Consider the following 23,766-nt stretch of genomic DNA (forward strand, 5'->3'; position numbering starts at 1 on the left):
ATTTATCAATCTTACAACAGTGCACGATCAATTCACTGTTTTTATGACAGAATAATAAGACCATAAAATGAGAACAGACTTGTATCATTTTTAGCTCTACTGGTCAGAGACCAGAAGAGCTTATGCGATAGTAATGCGTCCGTCCGTCTGTCCGTCTGTCTGTAAACAATCTTTCAGAATGCTACTCCTCCTACAGTTTTGGTCTGATTTCAATATAACTTGGCACACAAGTAGACTACACTAAGATACATAATTCTGTGTATCGGTTTTTGATTTCGATTAACAGTTTGTTGCCGTTGTTACTAAAAATAGAAATTTCTGTGAAATTCTTTCAAAATGCTACAGTTTTGGTCTGATTTCAATATAACTTGGCACACAAGTAGACTACACTAAGATACATAATTCTGTGTATCGGTTTTTGATTTCGATTAACAGTTTGTTGCCGTTGTTACTAAAAATAGAAATTTCTGTTAAATTCTTTCAAAACACTACTCCTACATTTTTGGTCTGATTCCAATATAACTAAGCACACAAGTAGACCACACTAAGATACATGATTCTGTGTATTGATTTTTGATTTCGATGAACGGTGTTGCCGTTGTTGCTAAAAATCGAAATTTCTGTGAAATTCTTTCAAAATGCTACTTCTCCTTCAATTTTGGTCTGATTTCAATATAACTTGGTACACCAGTAGACTACACTAAGATACATAATTCTGTGTATCGGTTTTTGATTTCGATTAACAGTTTGTTGCCGTTGTTACTAAAAATAGAAATTTCTATGAAATTCTTTCAAAATGCTACTCCTCCTACAGTTTTGACCTGATTTCAATATAACTTGGCATACAAGTAGACTACACTAAGATACATGATTCTGTATATCAGTTTTTGATTTCGATAAACGGTGTTGCCGTTGTTACTAAAAATAGAAATTTCTGTGAAATTCTTTCAAAATGCTACTCCTACAGATTTGGTCTGATTTCAATATAACTAGGCACAAAAATAGACTACAAAAGATACACAATTCTGTTTATCGGTTTTTGATTTCGATGAACGGTGTTGCAGTGGTTTCTAAAAATAGAAATTTCTGTGAAATACTTTTAAAATGCTACTCCTCCTGCAGTTTAAGTCTGAATAGGGGACGACCATTTGATTCTGAGGGGGGGGGGGGGGCTGGCAAATTATTTTGAGATGGATTATTTATTTTCATGCCTGTCAAGGACAGATTATTTATTTTCAAGATTATCGAGGACAGATTATTTATTTTCTTCTTTGTCTTACGGCACCTTGATCGATTGATTCTAAAAGACTAATTATTTATATACCATAGGCGGATTCAGGATGGGGGCGTGTATAATTTCGTTCAGGCAAGAGGTCTAGGGCCGCGTTAAGGCCCCCAGTGGGTCTGGGCGAAGCACTGGTGGAGGCCAAGGGAGGGAAATTCCCCAGAAGCTCTTGGGTTTTCGGGTATTTTAAGAGTAAAACAGGTACAATTATAGTGGTATTGGTTATTATGTAGCAAAGTGTAATGGACAACCTGTATATTTTATTTCGAATTCCAATTTAGGCCGTAACTTTCGATTTCTGTATATTCCAAATTTATCCGAATAATACTTTACTATGATGTTTACCAAAATTGCACGAGCGCCATATTCAGTGTAAAGTTGTGTTCTACATGTTTTAACTGAAAGTTATTGAAAGTACCAGACATACATCACGGTAATTATCCATTGATTGTTTATTACATGCTGCCGGCTGTTTATATTTACTTGTTTCGTTTAATTGAAGTAGGAGTTTCTAATAATATCAATGTTTACAAAGTTAAATGTAAGGAGCGCTTTTCATGTCATGATTTATACGGATAAAAAGTTATATTATGTGTACATTTAGTATTGAGTATTATTATTCATTATGTTTAAATTTATTTTGTAGTCAATCTATGTCAGACACATCGAAGGATTTCTATGTGAATATAAATAAAGGACATCGAATTGAACCTGTACTGTCTTTGGTACTAGAGTAGAGAACACAACATTGACGTGATTCCGTCGCTGAACGGTCCAGGTTATGAGCATAATGCCTGCTACAGAAGAAACAGAACCGGGAACACGAAACAGAAAATTGACTGGAAAAAGGAAGAGAATATAAACATGAACAGTACAACAAAATTTTCAGAACACTGAGGTTAACAAGTGGTGCGATTAGACAGCTTATTTCTGATAATGAATCTCCAGAAACAGTAAGAAAAAAGTATGCTTCTTGGCTTGAAGATTATGAACATTTTCTTGTGATATTTGATGAACTTATACCTCAATTTACTGACAAGAATGAGAAAGAAGAATTGCTTAAGGCTCATTATGACTATGATGTGTTCCTCATGAACTTCAAGAAAGAAATAGAAGAGTTCTTTTCCTACGGTCACCAGAGTATTAAGGAGGAATCACAAAAGTCCAAGTCTCACACATCTATAGCTTCCAGTATTTCGTCCAAACGTCTTGAAGAGGAACAAAGAGTAGCTGAGTTGAAAGCTCGCAAAGCAGCACTTTCCCATAAAAAGGAACTAGAGTTAGCAAAGGTGAAACTAAAACTTGAAGAAGAAGAGTTGGATTTGAATACAAATATCGCTATTGCGAATGCTAAAACAGAAGTTCTTCAGAAATATGAAAGATATGAGGATGCTGATTTGCGTGATGTTGATTCTTACATAGATATTTTGAATCATAGAACATTAGCGCCAAAACCAACGCCAAAAACGCCTTTGTTTCATAGTGACTTTGCGTCAGTACCGTCCTTGTTTGAGAGGCCTTTGAATCCGAATGCAGAGACATTCACACCCAAGCGTGAAGAAATTCCTCCACTTGACCGTCATTGCCTTGATATTAAAACAAAACCACAGATATCTGAATCAGACGCTATACAGTGTGTCGTACAATATCTCCGAAAACCGGTAGCAGAAATAAGGAAATTTGGAGGAAATCCATTAGAGTATAGACGTTTCATTAGACAATTCAATACTAAAGTTGTAACGAATACGAAAGACAATGATGAAAGAATGAATTATCTGGAACAATTGACTTTCGGAGAAGCACACAGAGTAGGGTCTGGATTTAGTCATATGTCGGGAGACAGAGGCTACACAGCAGCTATGAATCAACTTGAAGAGCGATACGGAGACAATGAAGTAATCGCAACAGCATTCATAAAGAAGGCGTTAGACTGGCCAGCAGTGAAGGATGCAAAGATGCTAGATGAGTTCTCCTTGTTCCTGGTGGAGTGTCAGAATGCAGCTGAAAGCATCGATAGTGTTTCTGTATTAGACTATTCAGATAATATAAAGAGACTTATGACAAAACTTCCTGCGTATATGCATGATAGGTGGAGAAATGTTGTGCTGAAAACTAAGGAAACCAAGAAAACAGTGAAGTTTAGAGACTTTGTTAGTTTTGTGAAAACAGAAGCTAAGAAATCGAACGATCCCACATATGGTAACGCATCTATTGGTGGAAATTCCAAGAATCAGGATCGTAACCAGAAGAGAGCTGTCGCGTCTACTGATGTCACAAGTGAAGTACATGTACAAGACTTTAAAGTACGAGAACAGAAGTGTGAATTCTGTGAAAGTAGTACCCATGCACTGAATGACTGCAAGAAGTTTGTAACCAAAGGACTTCAAGATAGATACAACTTCCTGCGAAATAATGGACAGTGTTATGGATGTCTTAGGAAAGGCCATGTTACTAAAAAATGTAAAGCTAGACTTCAGTGTTCCATATGCAGCAGACGTCACCCTACGATCCTACATGACCCTACGAAATGTGTAGCAAAACCTACAGATGAAGAAAACATTAATCCTGTGTCAACGGATGTCAAAACTACATGCAAGATCTCTAAACCTCAGATCAGTGCCTTTAGTGATAAAGGGGCCGGAGAAACAACCTGTGCTATGGCGATTATTCCAGTGAGAGTAAAACTGAAAAATAAACCATATAGCATAGAAACTTATGCATTCTTTGACTCTGGCAGCAGTGTGTCATTTTGTACAGAAAACATAATGCATAGACTTGGAGCAAGTGGGAAGAAGAAACAAATCACCATAAAGACAATGGGGGATTCCCAGAAACTAAACACGTACGTCGTCAGTGGGTTGCAAGTATGTGGACTTTCGATGGAGCATATTATAACTCTACCAAATGTGTACACAAAAGAATGCATGCCCGTATCAAAGGAACACATTCCAACACAGCAAGAATTAAAACAGTGGCCACATCTGTCAACGATTCAAACATCTGAAATTGATGCAGAAATTGGAATTATGATTGGGAATAATGTACCTGATGCTTACTCTCCATTCGAGGTAATTGCTGGGCCAAGCGGTTCTCCTCATGCAACAAGGACTAGACTAGGATGGATCGTATGGAATGTCATAAGGGAAAATGCATCAGATACATTGACGTAAACAGAGTGGCTATAGAAGATGCTCAGGAAAGAGACAGAAACTTAGAAAAAATGGTGAAAGATTCCATAAACTATGACTTTCCAGAACGTCTTGAAGATGATGTGAAAGAAAACTCTTTAGAAGATAAGACCTTCTTAACTCAAGTTTCAGAATCGATTCACATTCGAGATGGTCATTACTCGATTGGACTTCCGTTTAAGGATCCTTTGATTCAGTTACCCAACAATATCATGCAGGGATTTCAGAGACTTGAGAGTCTGAAGAAGAAACTGATAAGGGATCCAAAGGTTAGAAATGACTATGTGACTTTTATGAACAAACTGTTTGAGAAGGGATATGCGGAACCTGTTCCCCAGAGTCAGTTACAAAGAGAGGACGGCAGAGTATGGTACCTCCCACACCATGGAGTTTACAATGATAAAAAACCAGGGAAAATCAGAGTTGTGTTCGACTGCTCTGCAGTTTATATGGGGATTTCACTAAACAGCCAGTTACTCCAAGGACCCGACCTTACAAATAGTTTACTTGGTGTACTTTTAAGATTTCGTCAGGAGAAAGTTGCTATTCAAGGAGATATTGAAGCAATGTTTCACCAAGTATCTATCCCTGAACAAGATCGAGACTGTCTAAGATTTCTGTGGTGGAAGGACGGCAATCTGGATGCCAGCCCTGAACAATACAGAATGAAAGTTCACATCTTTGGAGCCACTTCCTCTCCTACTTGCTGTAACTATGCACTACAACAGACAGCTAAAGAATATGGTTCTGACTTTGACCCTACAGTTATGACCACAGTACTCAGGAACATGTATGTAGATGACTGTTTGTCTTCGGTTGACACAGAGAAGAAAGCAGCGTTACTCATTGAAGATCTGTCTACACTTTGTAGTAAAGGTGGCTTCCATCTGACAAAATGGATAAGTAATTCCAAACAAGTGTTAGAATCTGTTCCAGAAGAAGATCGAGCCAAAGATGTGCAGAAATGGAACCTCGAATGTGAAAGTGAAACACTCGTAGAACGTGCACTAGGTGTGTACTGGCTTGTTAACAGTGACCGTTTAGGATTCCTGATAAACATTAAAAATCAGCCAATGACCAGAAGAGGAATTCTATCTATAGTGAGCTCAGTATTTGATCCTCTTGGTATCGTATCACATTTTGTGATGACAGCAAAGACACTTCTTCAAAAAATGTGCAAAAATTCAGTTGGATGGGATGAAGAGATTACAGGATGTCAACTAAAGGACTGGAAAAATTGGCTGACACAAGCAAAGGAACTTGAAAATGTGACACTTAAAAGATGCTACAAACCACAGGACTTCGGGAAGATGACATGTCAGGAGTTGCACTGTTTTGCCGATGCAAGTGAAGTTGGAATTGGAGTTGTGATATATCTACGACTTGTCAGTGAAACTGGAAAAATCCACTGTTCCTTCGTTCTTGGGAAATCGCGGGTGGCACCATTAAAAACAGTGACAATACCGAGACTTGAGTTGACGGCATCAACCTTAGCAGTGAAATTATGCAAGATAGTCACAAAACAGTTGGATTACCAAATTGATCAAGTTTACTTCTGGACAGATAGCATGTCAGTTCTTCGTTATATAAAGAACACGAAAACTCGCTTTCACACATTTGTCGCAAATAGGCTTGCCATTATTCATGCAGCAACCACAATCAACCAGTGGCACTATGTCACCTCGAAATTAAATCCAGCAGACTGTGCATCAAGGGGAATACCAGTAGTGAGTAGATTTCTAGATTCAGCATCATGGTTCAGCGGCCCTGAGTTTTTATGGAAACCAGATGTTTCATGGCCATCTACTGAAATCGCTAGTGACTTGTTAGAAATTGACAGTGCTGAAATTAAGGAGAGTGTCAACACAGCAGTTGAGACAGAAACAGTGGAAGGAATTGAAAGATTACTCCGGCACTTCTCTTCATGGAAGAAGCTGAAAACAGTGACTGGATGGCTACTCTTAGCACGAGAAAACCTCAAAATAATAGCAGAGAGGAAAAGTGAACAGAGATCAAGAATGGTATCAGAGGGATTTACAGAAGAGAAAATACAAGAATTGGAAATGAAGGAGAAGCATGACAGATTGAAAAATGCTAAACAAACTGAAAGACCTTCATTAAATGCAGACATTCTTGACAAAGCAGAAACAAACATTTTGAAGTATGTGCAGATGAAGTATTTTGCCCAAGAATTTAAAGACTTGAATTCAAGTGAAAATGGAGTTGTGAAAAGGTCATCAAAACTAGCCAAGTTAGACCCAATTGTTCATAATGGAGTTCTACGTGTAGGCGGTAGACTTAAGAAACTGGATACAACTCTAAACAGTAAACATCAAATAATTATTCCTAAAGAGTCTGTATTAGCCAGATTGATAGCAGAGGAAGCACATAAATCTGTCGGACACTTGGGGAAAAATTCAACGCTGGCACGTATCCGTGAGAAATATTGGATTCTTGGTGTGTCATCAATTGTGAAGTCAATCATTTCCAGATGCGTTATATGCAGAAAATATCAGGCACCTGCTTTGAAACAGAAAATGGCGGACCTTCCCAGCGAGAGACTAAAAGCTGATGACCCCCCCTTTACTCGAGTGGGCATGGATTATTTTGGTCCGTTTGAGCTTAAAAGAGGAAGAAGCATAATAAAACGATACGGTGTCATATTTACTTGCCTATCTTCTCGAGCTGTACATTTAGAGGTTGCCTTTTCCTTGGATACAGACTCCTGTATTGACGCCATTCGAAGGCTTATTGCACGACGAGGAAAACCAACTTATATACTGTCTGATAATGGAACAAATCTGGTAGGAGCAGAACGTGAGCTAAGAACAGCGCTGAATTCCTGGAATATGAACAGAATTTCTAGTCAATTATTACAGTCAGGAATTGAATGGAGCTTTAATCCACCAGCTGCGTCTCACTTCGGAGGAGTATGGGAACGCCTCATTAGGATAGTCAGGAAAATCATGTATTCTGTTCTGCATGAACAAACGATTCATTTGGATGATGAGGGACTGTTAACCTTGGTTTGTGAAATTGAAGCCATCATGAATGGACGTCCTCTTACAGAAGCTTCAGATGACCCAAATGACCTTTGTGCACTAACGCCAAATCATATATTACTCATGCGATCAGGAGAGAGTTTTCCCCCTGGAATTTTCCATGCATCGGACAACTACGCAAAACGTCGATGGAAACAGATACAGTATTTGGCTGATGTGTTTTGGACGCGTTGGATCAAAGAATATGTACCCCTTCTCCAACAGAGGCAGAAGTGGCTGAAGCAGGAAAGAAACTTACAAGAAGGTGATTTAGTTCTCATCGTGGAAAACACTCCAAGAAACACATGGAATCTTGGCAGAGTGCTAGAAGTGATAAAGGACAAGTATGATGTTGTACGCGTTGCAAGGATAAAGACAGTGTCTTCCATTCTCACGCGACCAGTCACAAAGCTTTGTCTTCTTTTGGAAACAGATTGTGAAAAAGAGAAAACAAATCAGTGAACCTCCGTGCAGTTAAACGTAAAGTGATTGATCTCATTTTAGATGATTGTTTTGTCCATTTTTGATTTATTAAGAAATATGTTTTTGTAAAAACACATTTAGGGGCCGGTGTAATGGACAACCTGTATATTTTATTTCGAATTCCAATTTAGTCCGTAACTTTCGATTTCTGTATATTCCAAATTTATCCGAATAATACTTTACTATGATGTTTACCAAAATTGCACGAGCGCCATATTCAGTGTAAAGTTGTGTTCTACATGTTTTAACTGAAAGTTATTGAAAGTACCAGACATACATCACGGTAATTATCCATTGATTGTTTATTACATGCTGCCGGCTGTTTATATTTACTTGTTTCGTTTAATTGAAGTAGGAGTTTCTAATAATATCAATGTTTACAAAGTTAAATGTAAGGAGCGCTTTTCATGTCATGATTTATACGGATAAAAAGTTATATTATGTGTACATTTAGTATTGAGTATTATTATTCATTATGTTTAAATTTATTTTGTAGTCAATCTATGTCAGACACATCGAAGGATTTCTATGTGAATATAAATAAAGGACATCGAATTGAACCTGTACTGTCTTTGGTACTAGAGTAGAGAACACACAAAGTATGACATTATTAATGTTGGTCATATCATACTTTGAATGAAGGGGGTTCAGGGGGCGAAGACCCCTGAAGCTCGTGGGTTTTTGTGTATTTTAAGAGTAAAACCAGGCACAATTATTTAGGAATTGGTTAGTTATGTTCCAAAGTATGACATAATTAATACTAGTGATATCATACTTTGAATGAAGGGGGCCCAGGGGTTCGCCCTCTGAAGCTCTTGGGTTTTTCACGTGTATTTTAAGAGTAAAACTAGGCACAAAAATATTGGTATTGTACTAAAGTATGGCAATATTAATATAATTCATACTTTGAAATTTTAGGGGAGGGGTCATACACATGTATGCCTTCCTTAAATCCGCCACTGTATACTTTGTATTAATTTATCGGGAAGTATAATTCTTTGACAAGAAAATTTATCTTTTGTGGAGTTTAAGAATTGGCTTGTATTTAAAGTGATTCATCACATCTACTAAGTGCACATTGTCATGTTGATCAACTGACTACAAGTATCCAGTCTGGTAATCTGATTTCAAATATTTCGTTCTAAAATGGCGAGCGAAGCGAGCCAAAAAAAAATACTGAATTGAAGATTCTGAGGTTAAATTACACGGAAATAAAAAGGTGTTTTCACAAGATTTAAATATCATAAGTCAAGGTCAAATTATTTATTTTCTTTGCAGAGGAGGACAGATTATTTATTTTCAACATTTTCAGGGACAGATTATTTATTTCCAAAATCTGCCAGGCCCCCCCTCAGAATCAAATGGTCGTCCCCTTATAATATAATGTGGCATGCAAGTAGGCTATACTAAGAACATAAAGAGACTTAATCAAGGATCATTATTCTTTTTATTGCTGTGGTAAAGTTTCAATTCCCAACTGCTTAAGAACTTTTCCCTTCCATTGCTACAAGAACAAACCAGTAGAGCTTCAGTCTCGACAGAGACTTCTGGTTAAACATTTAGGTTCTCTATCCTAAGCCTCAGGAACTGTATTCCTCTTTAAAAGGTTACCCTTCGTGTCATTTGTAATATTAACACAGCATGTTTTAAAAAAAGAAAATGAGAAAAATCTTAAATTAGAACATTAAAAAACCAGAAGTCTCTGTCGAGACTGTAGCTCTACTGGTTTGTACTTATAACAAAGGAGGAGAAAAGAAGTCATTGCCATCAGATCAAAACTGTAGAAGGAGTAGCGTTTTAAAGAAATTTCACAGACATTTCTATTTTTAGTAACCATGGCAACATTGTTCATCAAAATCAAAAACTGATGCACTGTTCAATGTATCATAGTGTAGTTTACTTGTGTGCCAAGTAATATTGAAATCAGACCAAAACTGTAGAAGGAGTAGCGTTTTAAAGGAATTTCACAGAAAATTTTTAGTAACAATGGCAACACCGTTCATCGAAATCAAAATCCAATGCACTATTTTATGTATCTTAGTGCAGTCTACTCGTGTGCAAAGTTATATTGAAATCAGACCAAAACTGTAGGAGGAGTAGCGTTTTGAAAAATTGTTTACAGACAGACGGACAGACAGACGTACGGACGACGGACACCTTACTATCGCATAAGCTCTTCTGGTCTCTGACCAGTAGAGCTAAAAACTATAATCGATAACATTTTGGCAAGTAATCATGTGTAATCAGTAATCACCCATTTTTCTGATTACTTGTAATCGTAATTTAATCAATTACTCTGAAAAAATCCTGTAATTACGATTACTTTTTGAGTACTTAATGATTACAATTATTAAAACAAAGTTAAAAAAATCAGGATTTTTCATGATTTTCAGTGAATATTTTTCAGTGTACGAAATTGTTTATTAAAAAAAGATATAATAAAATTTAACTATATAAGCTATATTTAACAAGCAATCTGAGAGTATTGCATAAGCTATACATGTCCCCAACCCGGTTCCCCTATTATCAAAAAAATACCACAATTTCTTTAGAAATCAATAAAGTAGAATGAAATGCAAACTTGATCTATAACTAAACAATTTATAAAAGCTATCCAGCAAGTTTTAATTCATGACAATCTCGTTTAGAACATAAATTGAGTCATCACGAAATAAATGTAGTGCATCATGAACCCTATATTTAACCCAATTATAAAATTAAAACTAGAGCCGAGCTCGTTGCTTTGCAACGAGCAAGTCTTCCGTTTGAGCTGTGGACCGGCAGTGCCGACCTTGGGTCAAGGTCACTGCAATTTGTTATAAGATTGATTGATTGTATATTGTTTAACGCCGAGTCGGCAATTTTTCAGCCAAGAACAACCTCTCTTCTCAGGATGAACCTCTTGTGAATCTTAATTACAAAGTTATGCTTGAACATGTTTTCTCTCTGTCAGTGACCTTGATTTGCCAGAGAGACCTTTGTCAAGGTCATAACACAATCTCTAACTATAAATAATCTATGTTTGAAGTACGAGCCTCCAATGATTTTTATTTACTAATTTGTAGCGCGGAAAAGAAAATATTTTTTCTGTCAGTGACCCTGATCTTGAGCTACGGATTAATCTTGGATCTGTGTCAACACAAACCCTCAATCTCAAACAACTTTTAGTGATTAGAAATTCATAAGCCTAACAGGAATTTTACATCTTTTTCTGTCAGTGACCCTGAATTTGTTAAAATGGCCTTATTTATAGTCATCTGAAACCGGAGAACCATAAGCAATCTGCATCAAGTCGGAACATAAAAAATAATAGGCCAGATTGAATTGATACTTTTTCCGAGTCAAAATAATACAAAACCTTTTTGTCACAAGAAATCTCTGTATCAAGTGAGCTTCCAGATATTATCGATTACATATATAAACAGCTGGGACAAAACAAAATCTTTCTAGTGACCTTGAATTTGCCATAATATTAGAAAAAAATGAAATGAACATTTGAAAAAGTGAAAACAGCAGAAAAAGACAAAAATGACAAAATAGGAAACATCCCAGACAAGAAAGAATACAAACATAGTAAAACAAGAAAAAAAAAACAAGTCGTAAAAAGATGTCCTAAGGAAACCAACACGCCAGATAATAAATAATGGAATTAGCAGACTTGGATGCGCAATATAATGAAGAGGAGATTATAACTCGAGAGGAAAAGAATTCAACTCATTTTTTATTTCCTCTATAACGAGATTTAGAATTAAATTAGTTGACACATTAATTAACACATTGGCAAGTCACGGTTATCCGGAGAAAAAAGGTTTAAATCATGGTTTCATTTACTTATAAAACTGTGATTGAGAGTGATCTCCCGTGTAGAATTCTCTATGAAATGTAAACCAAAAAAGTTTACATTTTACAGAGGTAAACAAAAGCACATGTGCTTCCTTCAACGGGTAGAATCATATCTACAGCAAGTAGTGATGGAACGATTGTCGCCGACGATCGATTGTCGGTCGTTCAGAGCTCTTCGATGCTACTAATCGATTACAAAAAAAGTCGCCGACGTCGCTATGTAAATATTCCGGATATATGCCTGTAACAGTGGGAAAAATATCCCCAGAAAGACAGGAACAAATAGATGATCCTAAAGTATTCCAGAATCCTGCAAATTAGACTGACGCGGATGCGGTTACAACGGGCAAAGCGGAGGCGTTTATAGTTCAAGTCAGAGGGGACTGCAAAAGATGCATCACAATCTGTTGTTGAAGATAAGTCACATAAATACAACTTATCTGAGACTTAATTTGTATGTGTGAAGTTTGTTTTTACCTGTCATCTTTTCTATTGCAGAGGATACATACAGCAGCAAAATTGGTTTGATTGATGAAGTTGATTTGGAAGACATTTCTTTGAATAAATTAGATAAATTACAAAGTACCAACAAATCGTACGTGGTATTTGACATATACTACTGGACTTGAAATTCCCTGATATTCTGATTATTCTCTGAAAATCTCTGATAGACTCTGTACTTTCACTGTAAATTTCTGTACTTGCCTCTGTACTTCACAGTACATTACAGTACCTCACTGTACAGAAGCACTGCATTTCACAGTACCTCTCTGTACATCACAGTACTCTACAGTACTTCCCAGTACGCATTCACTGCTTTCCACTGTACGTCACAGATTTTTGCTGTACAGATTACTGTACTTCACAGTACATTACTATTATTCTCTGTACTCATTTACTGTACATTACAGTACATCACAGTATTTCACAGTACATAGTTCTGTACATTTCTGTACGGTACAGTTTTACACTGTCCTTTGCTGAAAAAACACAGTAACCTCAAATGATTTTAATTTATTTCCCATTTTATTAAAAATGCATTTATTTTCAATTGGGTATATTGTAAAAGAATTTGAATTTAAATAGAAATTCTTAATTTTAGTACGTTACGCATTTTTGAGGTTAAAATTCCCATATCACGTTTTTGGAAGAAAAGAATAGGCCGAGACAAGATTCTGATTTGAACAGCTTCTTTTTTTAAATCTTTAATCAATGATGTTTTTCAGATGTTTAAATATTTCATTTCTACATGTTTCCGTGTACAGAGGACCGATATAAAACATTGAGCAAACCTATATTTAAGATTTTACGCGATTAAAATAATTCTTTGAGCTGACTAAATTATCTAAATGATAATTTTCTGCTTTTTTTTCTTTTGTAAATTAAAAACCGATTGCCATTTACCTCTCTCCTAACTCTTTTAAAATTATCTATCAAGACACACAATCACACACACAAGAAAGCCATAAAACGTAACATAAGTTCTTCCTTTCTACACGATAATACCTGCATTGTTCTTATAAAATGAAAATAATTATAATTAATTAAAAAAATATTATTATTATGACAATTGGTTTTTCTGCCAGTTATGCAATTTTTATCAGCAATAGTTGCAAGTGTTCATACCTACATGTATGTTTACATGGGAAAATATATTGATCCTAATTCTTTTACTGAACAAATTACTAAATGGTCGTTTTCCTATAAATATAAACCTTTAAATCTATTTGTATGTATACTGTAACGGAAGAGCATTTTATTCTAAATCGTATAAAATCTGTTTGAACTGATTTAGTCATCGCTAGTCCAATGCAAGTTCTTAAGAAATTGTACCTCTGACCACCCGTACATGTAATTAGCCTGTTTTTTTTAAGAACTCGTGAAAGCAGTTTACCCGGTGAGATCAGAGTAAAAGGGGAGGAGTTTAGTTTTCAGCTTCGTCCAATCTGTGACTCTCCTTAATTGTAAGTGCATGTTCAGCAAATAGACTTTAATAGCAAATGTTCGTTAAATAAATGTATGAATGAATGAAAGAAAGAAGGAATGAATGAATGAATACTATTGCGCTTAAAAGATTATGAAAACTTACCCCCCCCCCCCCCCCCCCCCCCCCCCCGACGCAATGGAATTATTGTTTGGGGTTTGTCACCATCCGCACTAGCGTATTTTTTAAACATTTATTTTTATTACACCACTTACAATTGCGAATGTTGGACTATGACAACTTTGTACATTGAATTGTATTTAATCTTTATCGACAGTAGAAAAAATTCAATAAAGTACACTTAACCTGCATGTTATAATTAATTATTCAATCAATGCAGTATTAAGTAAACTACAGTAATTATTGTGTGTCTAGGGCCGTTAATTTCATTATTTCAACAGTCACCTATTTATTAATAATTGTGAAATAATGGGGTGCTGTATTAACCGCATTTTTTTTTAATAAAACGCACCCTCTCCGAATACGTATATCTGATATTAAACGACAAATCCTTTTTTTAATTATAACATAAAAAAATCAGTAAAAAATTATAATTGAGTAATTTTTATTTATTGAATCTGTTAGCTTTGATTCAAGTTCAAGTTCATTTATTCACTCAAAACCATTAATAGTCTAGTATGCTAAATTATTTGATATGATCAAGAATTTTAAAATGCGTAATTTGGCCTTAATGGGCCGGAGAATGTTCATCTTGGTGTGAATTCTACTTAATTACAAACATCAATTATGTTTTTAATTGCAAATGGTCATTCATGGTCTAACACTAATAAACATCTGTAGCAGATACCTCACGGTTTTCTGGAGTCTGTGTGGTTGAGATAGTCACTGCTGACAGTACTAAAATATACTGTACAGTATTAGTAAAATACTTCAGTCCCCGCTTTACAATACTGACTGCATGCGCAAAATCTCGATTCAGATCCTATTGATAACAGAATATTAATCTGTAAATATGCAACTTATATTCTTGTAAAATACTAACTCATTTAAGAAACCATTCAAGTATCATAAATATGTTTCATTAAAAAGAATTTGCTATATAATGTTGTTTAAATAATCAATAAAAAAAAATTGGCCAGGCCAACTTTAAATAAAAATGATTGATTGTCCTCTCCTGAAAGATTTGCTAAAAAAAAACACCAACTTAAAATTGTTTAAACCTCAAAAAAAGAAAAAGAAAAAAAAAAAAAGAAGACGAAGGCACATTTTTTTCAAGTAATCCGGAAATGACATTTTGAAATTCAGGGCAGAATTGATATTGAAATTCGGGGCGTTGGTAGTTCTACCATTCAACCCAAATACTTCATTACGAAACGCAGAGAACAAACAAACATTTTTTTTAAAGTTGGCCTTGTACTGTGTTTGACCCTCTTCTATCGTTTTACTAGTATATACTAGTTTTGATCAGACATTGATCTTTTGTGTCACCCTTAGTGACAGCCATTTGGTGCATATAATTGTCTTGTTGATTCTATAGAAAGACGACGCTTATCAGTAAATTTCTTTTATTGCAGTATCAAACTTGGGAATTCAGTTTCATTGAGTACAAAACAAAACACATCAACATACAAATAGTCATGATAACAAACATAATTATGCATTTAACATGTAACACATCATGATCATGGATTGGAGACAAATTTCTTAACTTTCTACAAACAACATTTAAGATATCTGAGAATGTTGTTGTTATTTGACTGTATAAATACAAGAGATCTTATAAAGTAGTTAAATGCTGAATTGGAAAAAAGGACTAATATTTCATTTCTCAATTTTGTTAAAATATCAATAAAATGCATACAAAAAAAAACTGTGGTCTAAAAACATGAAAATGAAGGGGAAAAATCTTGAACGAATTTCAAGGTACTTTCTTCTATAAGCTTAAATCTGAGTTTGAAAATTTAACAAGAGTGTAACTTTGTGTTTGGTAACTTTGGTTCATTTTCTCTGTACAAGAATTCTTGCAAACAATATACCATACACCATAATACAGAGTCTCAAGATGTATTATTTGTATTCACATATCTCCCTGAAAGCAAAGACATCATATGAACATAAACAGTCACGTATCCCGCTAAGCATTGATAATCCAGACACCACGCAGTACAGTTAAGGCAACACATGAAAAAAATATGGTAATGAAGTCATAATGAGGTCTGACGTCATGACAGTTGCTCCGCCCTGATTGATCCATATAAGGAAATGGTGCTCAAAATAACTATTTACCGATATTGGCAACAATTTGTAATAAACTACAATATCTTCATGTTTAATTAGAAAATAATTAGTGATTTTCTCGTTTATAAAATAGCATGTCTTTAAAATAATTCTCTCTTTAACGTGTCGTTTGTCTGCATTCGGCTTCAGCCAAGCGCTTGCACTCGGTGACACGGAATGTTGTTTACATCAAAAAACGTGGCGACATCAGCTGAGATTTGCAGTGGATTTAAATGCAATAACCACACAATCTTTACAGAAAATAGGGATAAAATAAGAGACAAGGTATTGCTGCTCCATTTTACAAGAATATGAGGACATTATTTCGGAAAATAGCTGAAAACTGAGACGATTTGCACCAGCTCTGGCTCCGTAGATCAATCACTGCACTGTATCCAGGCCAGGTATGTATACGCATATGTAGGTACAAGTGTAGATCTACAATATGTAGACATGCTTTTGTTAACATAAAAAAAAAACCGAGTGAGTTCATGTTCATTTAAATGCATTAGTACAGTCAGTGAAAAACTGTAATTATGCAGTGCCTTGTGTGTAACCCCCCCCCCCTTTACTAAATTGCACACTTTTTAGAATTATTTAAAATTAATTGCACTATATATATGTACTGAGTTTCTGTCAATTAGCTCATTTTCTTTGATACAATATGTGTAATAATGGAGATCATCAGTAGCACAAATTTAAACTAAATTGAATGAGATGTTTTCATAGTTTCAGTCAATGATTCACTAGTGACTAGGCCTAAACAAGCAATGATGTATTTTGACATACAAATATGCTACACAATTTAAAAAAAAGATATATCCGTAACATTGTGTTGAAAACATAAAAGTCCCACTTCAGATCTATGATTGTAATTTTCTAGAATTTCTAAATTAATGAAAAAAAAAATCATTTTTTGTTTAGATTACATGTACATTAAAAATACTTATATAATACTATTATCATTGTAGCTGTCCAGAGTTTCAGGCTTAAAGAGTGAATAAATAAAAAATGCATCATTTCTCCACAGGGTATGTATACTTCTAAAGCATTTCACATTTTCAAAGTTTGCATGTGCCTTACAGTTTACATATTGTTTTTTTTTTTCATTTTGGTAAAGGAGAAACTTAGAATTTTTTAATAGAAAATATTCTATCAATAACTATTGTAAATGTCAGAGGTTTCACTTTCCCAGAGAAGTTTTGTAACACATTTTTTTTCCATTTATATCAATAACATAAATTCACTACAATATACAATGTAGCATAATTTGTTTTGTCAAATGTACTGCCATTTTATCCTACAATGTATATTTAGTATTCTCATAGCATATAACTGCATATATATTGTGTTGCAGGCCTACCTATTTCCAGATGTTGGACAAATGGATTCATTCAACCAGCAAGTTCATCCATCATTTAAGGAAACTGGTATGCTCAATATAAGCTATAAACCATACAAAGTTTTGATACTATAACTAACAGAAGAATTGAAAACATGTGTAGCGGACAGTATAATTATAGGGAACTTATACTGCCTGGCCAGAGAGCTAGCTTTTCTGGTGATGTGGTAGTAAGAGTCTTCCTCTATTTCAGGCAAGTTAAGCAACGGCGAGCCTGTTTAACCCTTGGATGGGTGACCGCTTCACGTGACACATGTATGTAAATTCTATGTTAAATGTTTCCATGCATTTTTTTATTTCATTTTTTAAACACAAATTACTTTCAATAATGGTATTTCCTGATTTTCTCCTATTTTCAGAATTCATTTTATCCACAAGAACATGAGGTGGCGGAAATAATTTGCACCTGTCCAGCATTCCTACAGTCTGTCATTGGATTTAAAAAGAAATGTTTATTAAATAAATCTTCTAGATAAATAATAATTTGACTTTTTCATATATTTTTACTGTACAGGTGTTGAAAAGGCTATTAAGATTTGAAAATCTTAACTTACTTAATATTTTGTGCGGAGGGTACTAATGATCATCAAGATCTTATTTCCAGCATGTGCATTGTGTTCATTTATCTTTCAATAATATTACCAAAAACAGGAGATTAGAGATCCCCCTAATAGATTCAAAATAGGATATGGGGACCACCATTTGTTCTGAGGGAAGGGGGGGAGCAGGCGAGTTTTTCCAAGTTAGATTTTTTTTTTCATTTTCATGTCAATGAAGGACAGATTAATATTTATTTCCGGTCAATAAGATGAAGGACAGATTATTTATTTATTTTCCTCTTCATTGAAAATCATACATGCAAAAAAAAAATGTTAAAAAAACTCTGATTCATGGGAGGGGGAGATCACTGATCTGCAAGTATTTATTTTTAAATCTGCCAGTCCCTCACCCTCAAAATAAAATAGCTGTCCCCTTAACAAATACAGAAATATACCCCAATTCTTTCTAATTAGTACCTAAAACTTATAACTTAGTTTATATCCCTTAATTAACAGTTAAGAGGTCTGATTGAAAGCGATCGTAGAACATGACCTCGTATGCAGAAAGAAAAAAATATTAATACAAGTGTGTGTACCATAGGCGTCGGAAGCAAAATGAAAGGGGGCAGATTAAAAGGGGGGCTAAGCCAAAAGAAAAAGGCCAATGCCTACATTATGCAAATAAGTAGGGAGGCTAAGCCCCCCCCCTCCCCGGTTCCGACGCCTATGCGTACAGTAGTGAGAGAGGGGAATAGATATCTAATTAATTATTAATGAAGGCTATATTTAATTTACCATTTGTGTTCTACGTAAATATATCGGCAATATTTATACCTATTTGTGTGTAATACTACGTGTATATATACATCTTTGAGGAAATGCGGGAGGTTTGAAAGACATTAAACATGTTAAATGTATACATGGTATGGAGAACGAATACATAGAAAAGAAAGAAATGTCAAGAATTTTTATGCATACCGTTTGATTTACCCGGTAGTAAAAAAAAGAGCCCAGCCCTGCCCGCATGTATATTTATTTTATATTTACGAGGTAAACAAACTATATCAAGTACTCAAGAGTTATCTCCCATGCTGGATCAGTGATGCGTTTGAAAACTAAAATTAGATTGACTCTTCCAAGATTTCAATTTTTAATCAAAAAGTGCAAGGGCATGGCGACAATCTAAAAAGTAGGTTTTTATTTTAAATTATTCATTTTATTGTATAGTTTTCAAAAAGTGATGCTCATTTATTTGTATTCCTTTAGTTAATTTATAATTCGTGATGAAATTAGGAAAATATCCTATTTTTCATACATTACTGTCTGTTTTAGCTCAATAACTTAATTATATCGGAAAACTAACTGAATGAGCATCACTTTTGAGAAAGTATAGATAAATAGAGACAAGATAAAACATTGTGCAGTTAATTTTTTGTTTCTCTTGCCCTTGCACTTTTTGGTTAAATTTGACATCTCATTTTTTGACCTAAAATCGGAGCCCACGTGACTTCTGGGGGTCACATAATGTCAAAAAATACCGATGTTAAAAGCAATGGACATACTCTTCAAGATCACAAATAGCTATTTTACCTAGAGTGTCTTGCAAAAAAAATAAAACTGTGAAACATAATATGTATCGGATTCCGTGAGTTTTTATAGAAAATGTTGCCTTAACTGTACTGCGCACTGTCTTTCACATGAACAAGAGGTCTGCTGATGACACTTACATGGAAAAGCTGCTGTCCTAGTACATTTTCCTGGAAGAGGAAATACTTTCCAACTTTTTCAGCAATTGGATACACATCTACGATAACCCAGTTTTGGACTGCTCCACACAATACATGTTCAAGAAAAAAACATATTCGTTCAAAAAGAAGTCCACCACTTCCAGGAAGTTTGACGATTGACGGTTCTCTGCGTCCCTTGAATCTGGTTCCAATATAGCGGATCTGTCGGCCACAATCATCTGTAATGTCCAGTGTTGAATAGTTCTCCGTCACTTCGGATGAAAACTGCACTGTGCTCAACTTGAGGTTTAGAAGATAAAAGTTCATCATGAACTGTCTCATTTCTGGTGTAATTTGGGATGTGGTATTCTTCTTTGTGTGGTTTTCTTGAGAAGAAACACTGAATCCATCTCTCATCTGTTCCATGATCTGCTGACTAGTTTTTACAAGGGTCTTTTCATTGATGGACAGGTCGCCAGGGTTGAACCTTCCACTCAGTATCATATATACACACCAGTCGTAGATCTAAAAACCAAAATAGTAGAGTAAATAAACCAGCTTTGGAAATGAGGATATTTTCTTTAAACTTTCCATGATGACCATTTGTGGCCAATTTCTTATCATGTACAGTGCGATATTAATTAACAGTATTAAGAAACATAAAACTGAACACAATACCTTATTTCTTAGACATAACAAGATAGTTAATAAGGCAATTTGTGGGGAAAAATATTTAAAAAAAATTTGATTAAAATAAACTCAAAAATTTTAATCCTGAGAATTTTCCTCTAAATGCTTAATTCACAAAATATGATTTTTGTATGTGTGAAGCTAAAGGCATTCTGCAGGCCTTGTTCACTTATCTCCTTTATCACAAAGACATTTCACGTGTACTTTGCTTGCACTTGTTTCATATTGTCTGCTTATAATACAATAAAGATTTTTTAAAAATTAAACTTACTGTGACTTTTAGCATATTAGATGATCATATATGTACTTTCATGCTAAACTGTTGAAACTGTTTGACATTTGACCATTTATTAAGCTAAAAATGGTATATATTGTCAACATTATATTAAGATCGACTGTATTAAAAAGGTTGAATCAATGGTACTCATCAAAATTTACGACTTACCACATATGTTTCCATGACTGTGGATTCCTCCATTCCCTTCCTTAGACACTGTCTTGTCACCCATCCATTAGCCCTTTCATAAGGAAACAACCATCGACCATACATGGGTCAGTAGTTTGCCAAATCATCCACAATGTGGTGAATGAGATGAGTAGTAAGGTTCTGAAATCCAGATTAAAAATATTATTGCTATGTCCCTGGTTACGAATAATTGATAGGAAAAAAAATAAAAAACAATCTTTTAAAATTCAGTGTCCCATAACTAAAAATATTGACTTAATTAAGCCCTCATTCTCTTTTAACATCGTTACAATTGATTGCAATATCTCATTTCAAAAGTTTTTAAATAGTAATTTTTTTTGTATATTTTGAAGCCCAAGAAAATCTACTTTGAATATGGGCATGTACTGATATTCATTTGTGCAAATTACATATATAATATTTTACCTGAATTGCCAAAGGAAAATCTCTCTCTAGAAGTGATAGCGCTTCATGTGTGTCTGCCTGGAGCTGGGCAATGTCCAGAACGGTCAACTTGGGCGACACAATTCTTCTTATAACACCGCAGATGTGTTCCAGAGTTCTTTCTTGAGTAATAGGAAGAAGATCTTTGATGCACCATTCAAAAGCCCCAGAAGTGACAAACTGCAAAAATACAATATCAACAAACCATTGTAAAAATCACAAGTAAAATTCATGACGATTTTGAAAATATAAACATACATATGTACTTATCCTCTAAAATTATTTTGATTTTATCTTGCTTCTTCTATGTAAACAATGGTTTAAAAAAATAATTTCCCACATGCCTTAGAATTTATATTTCAGCGACATATTCCACTAGCTCATAAAAATACTTGTGTGTAATTTCTTGATGACACTTTTAAAACATTTTAAACATAGAAAACAAACAGAGCACTTTTCAGATTTTTTTTACACTCTTAATAGCATATTACTACCAGGTATTATACAAAACATATTAACATTCATTGTCCTTAAGGTCCATAGCTTGGTAAAATGTGGCCCAGGGGTAATTTCATGTGAGTGGCTGTACACTATGGAGGAAGCTCTTTCGTCTGCAGTTTTAATCTGCTCCTTCGAGAGTGACCATGGTGTTGAATCAACTAATGTCTGTTCACTTTCAACATTTCTTTTCTTCTTCTTTTTTGGGCGATCAATACTTGCTTGCTCCCCGGCAGCACTTTTCCATACTTCATCAAAGCGACCAAAACTCTTTTCGCAGGACATAACTTTTTCTGTATTCTGCTTACCAACTAGCATTTCCATCAGATGACTAATAAAGTCTGCCAAGGTATGCATCCCATCTGGTGACATTTGTCTCCTCCTGTCATGGTAAGGAAGCTGCTGTAGAATATAATTTCCTTTCAACCCTGTTGACTTCTGTTGGTTTGCTTTCTGTGTTTTGTTTGGTTTCAATTCATACTGGGTTCGCATTCTGTTCTCCTCCTCCTGAGTATATGGACTTGGTTTGCTTCTTTCTTCTTGTCCATCTATGGCAAATCCACTGGTACTCCTCAGAGGATGACCAAAGGGAAGAAACTGTCTGTTTGAAATGTGAATCGTCTTCCTCAAGTGCTTACAATAATGTCCTGTTTCTCTACAGTACGGACAAGATCTCAAACTTGCATGGCCGGTCAAATGCATCACGTTGGAATAGGCTGGTATGTCACACAAATACTGCAGGAGTGCCACTTTAACTGTCGTTGGAGCTGAGCGGTAAGAATCATACACTGGGAACTCTGTTAGAGTTAAAAGTTCATCTACCACGATGGATAGGTATGGATCCAATGACTTTGGTTCGCTGCCATTTACACCACTTGGTATAATTCCCATAAGGAGCATTGGTCCAAGTAATTGTCGGATTGATGGGGGCAAAGTAATCCATGTCAACATGATGGGCCACATGGACTTTTGACAAGCACTGTTCTTGTTTGGATTCACACCATCCGTAAACAACGAGAGTGGCACACATGACTCTGGATTCTTATTTTCAAAGATCTCTCCAGGTTCGAACCATGATTTGAAAAGTTCACCATCTGTGAAGTCACCGAGAATGCCATCTCTTCTTACTTGAAGTTTCTCTGCATACAGAAGTCTGCATAGGTTGGGCGTTCCATACCATCTTGCTAGCCTTGGTCCAAGTGGCATGTATGTAAAGATTTTCCTGCTCTTTCTGGGCTCACTACATACCGGACAGTCACTTAGATCTGAGTAAAGAAGGGCTCCAGAATCCCGATAAACAATACAGTCATTCACACATGCATCATATTTTTCCAGCGGGATAAGGAATGGAGAAATAAATGTCTTTGCCTCCTTGTATGTCCCAGGCAGATAATTTGGTTGTGGCAAGGATGACTTTTCACACTGAAGAGTGTCGGAAAGTGCTGTCTTGGACGTCCCATGGTTCATAGAAAAGGTATACAGGTGCTTGGTCACTGCGTCCAATACACTAGTGGTTGAACCCTCATAGAGTGGCTGCTGATACCTCTTCTGTTGGTACACATCTAAGGACAGGTCAAATCTTGGCTTTAATGCAGATGTAAAATTGTTTGTGATAGTCTCTTGATGTGAGTAGAAAGTGTGCTTGGAAACCCATTCTCAGTGACCTTGATTTGCCAGAGAGACCTTTGTCAAGGTCATAACACAATCTCTAACTATAAGTAATCTATGTTTGAAGTACGAGCCTCCAATGATTTTTATTTACTAATTTGTAGCGCGGAAAAGAAAATATTTTTTCTGTCAGTGACCCTGATCTTGAGCTACGGATTAATCTTGGATCTGTGTCAACACAAACCCTCAATCTCAAACAACTTTTAGTGATTAGAAATTCATAAGCCTAACAGGAATTTTACATCTTTTTCTGTCAGTGACCCTGAATTT

The 23,766-nt window shown here is 35.3% G+C and overlaps 2 protein-coding genes and 1 long non-coding RNA gene across 3 annotated transcripts; 2 read left to right on the forward strand and 1 right to left on the reverse strand.

Moving 5' to 3' along the window:
- Positions 1 to 4,488: 4,488 nt before the first annotated feature.
- On the forward strand, positions 4,489 to 8,577 carry LOC134282159 (uncharacterized). Its single transcript, XM_062764601.1, has 2 exons — positions 4,489 to 8,280; positions 8,494 to 8,577. Exon 1 carries the CDS (start codon positions 4,506 to 4,508, stop codon positions 7,974 to 7,976), a length of 3,471 nt encoding a protein of 1,156 aa, XP_062620585.1. The 5' UTR covers positions 4,489 to 4,505; the 3' UTR covers positions 7,977 to 8,280; positions 8,494 to 8,577.
- A 7,659-nt stretch (positions 8,578 to 16,236) lies between these two features.
- LOC134282157 (uncharacterized) lies at positions 16,237 to 17,884 on the forward strand. The gene is made up of 4 exons (XR_009995227.1): positions 16,237 to 16,466; positions 17,034 to 17,093; positions 17,420 to 17,492; positions 17,824 to 17,884. It is a non-coding gene; the product is annotated as an uncharacterized LOC134282157 (long non-coding RNA).
- Positions 17,885 to 19,673: 1,789 nt separating this feature from the next.
- LOC134282158 (uncharacterized) lies at positions 19,674 to 23,483 on the reverse strand (the record flags this gene model as incomplete). The annotated part of the gene is given in 4 exon segments (XM_062764600.1): positions 19,674 to 20,255; positions 20,866 to 21,027; positions 21,313 to 21,517; positions 21,845 to 23,483. Coding segments are annotated over 4 exon segments (2,588 nt in total), but the record flags the coding sequence as incomplete, so codon positions are not given.
- Positions 23,484 to 23,766: the final 283 nt, after the last annotated feature.

Source organism: Saccostrea cucullata, unplaced genomic scaffold (assembly GCF_032062105.1).
Source record: "Saccostrea cucullata isolate Sc308-1 unplaced genomic scaffold, CSIRO_AGI_Scuc_v1 ctg13126, whole genome shotgun sequence".
NCBI classification, from domain to species: Eukaryota; Metazoa; Mollusca; class Bivalvia; order Ostreida; family Ostreidae; genus Saccostrea; species Saccostrea cuccullata.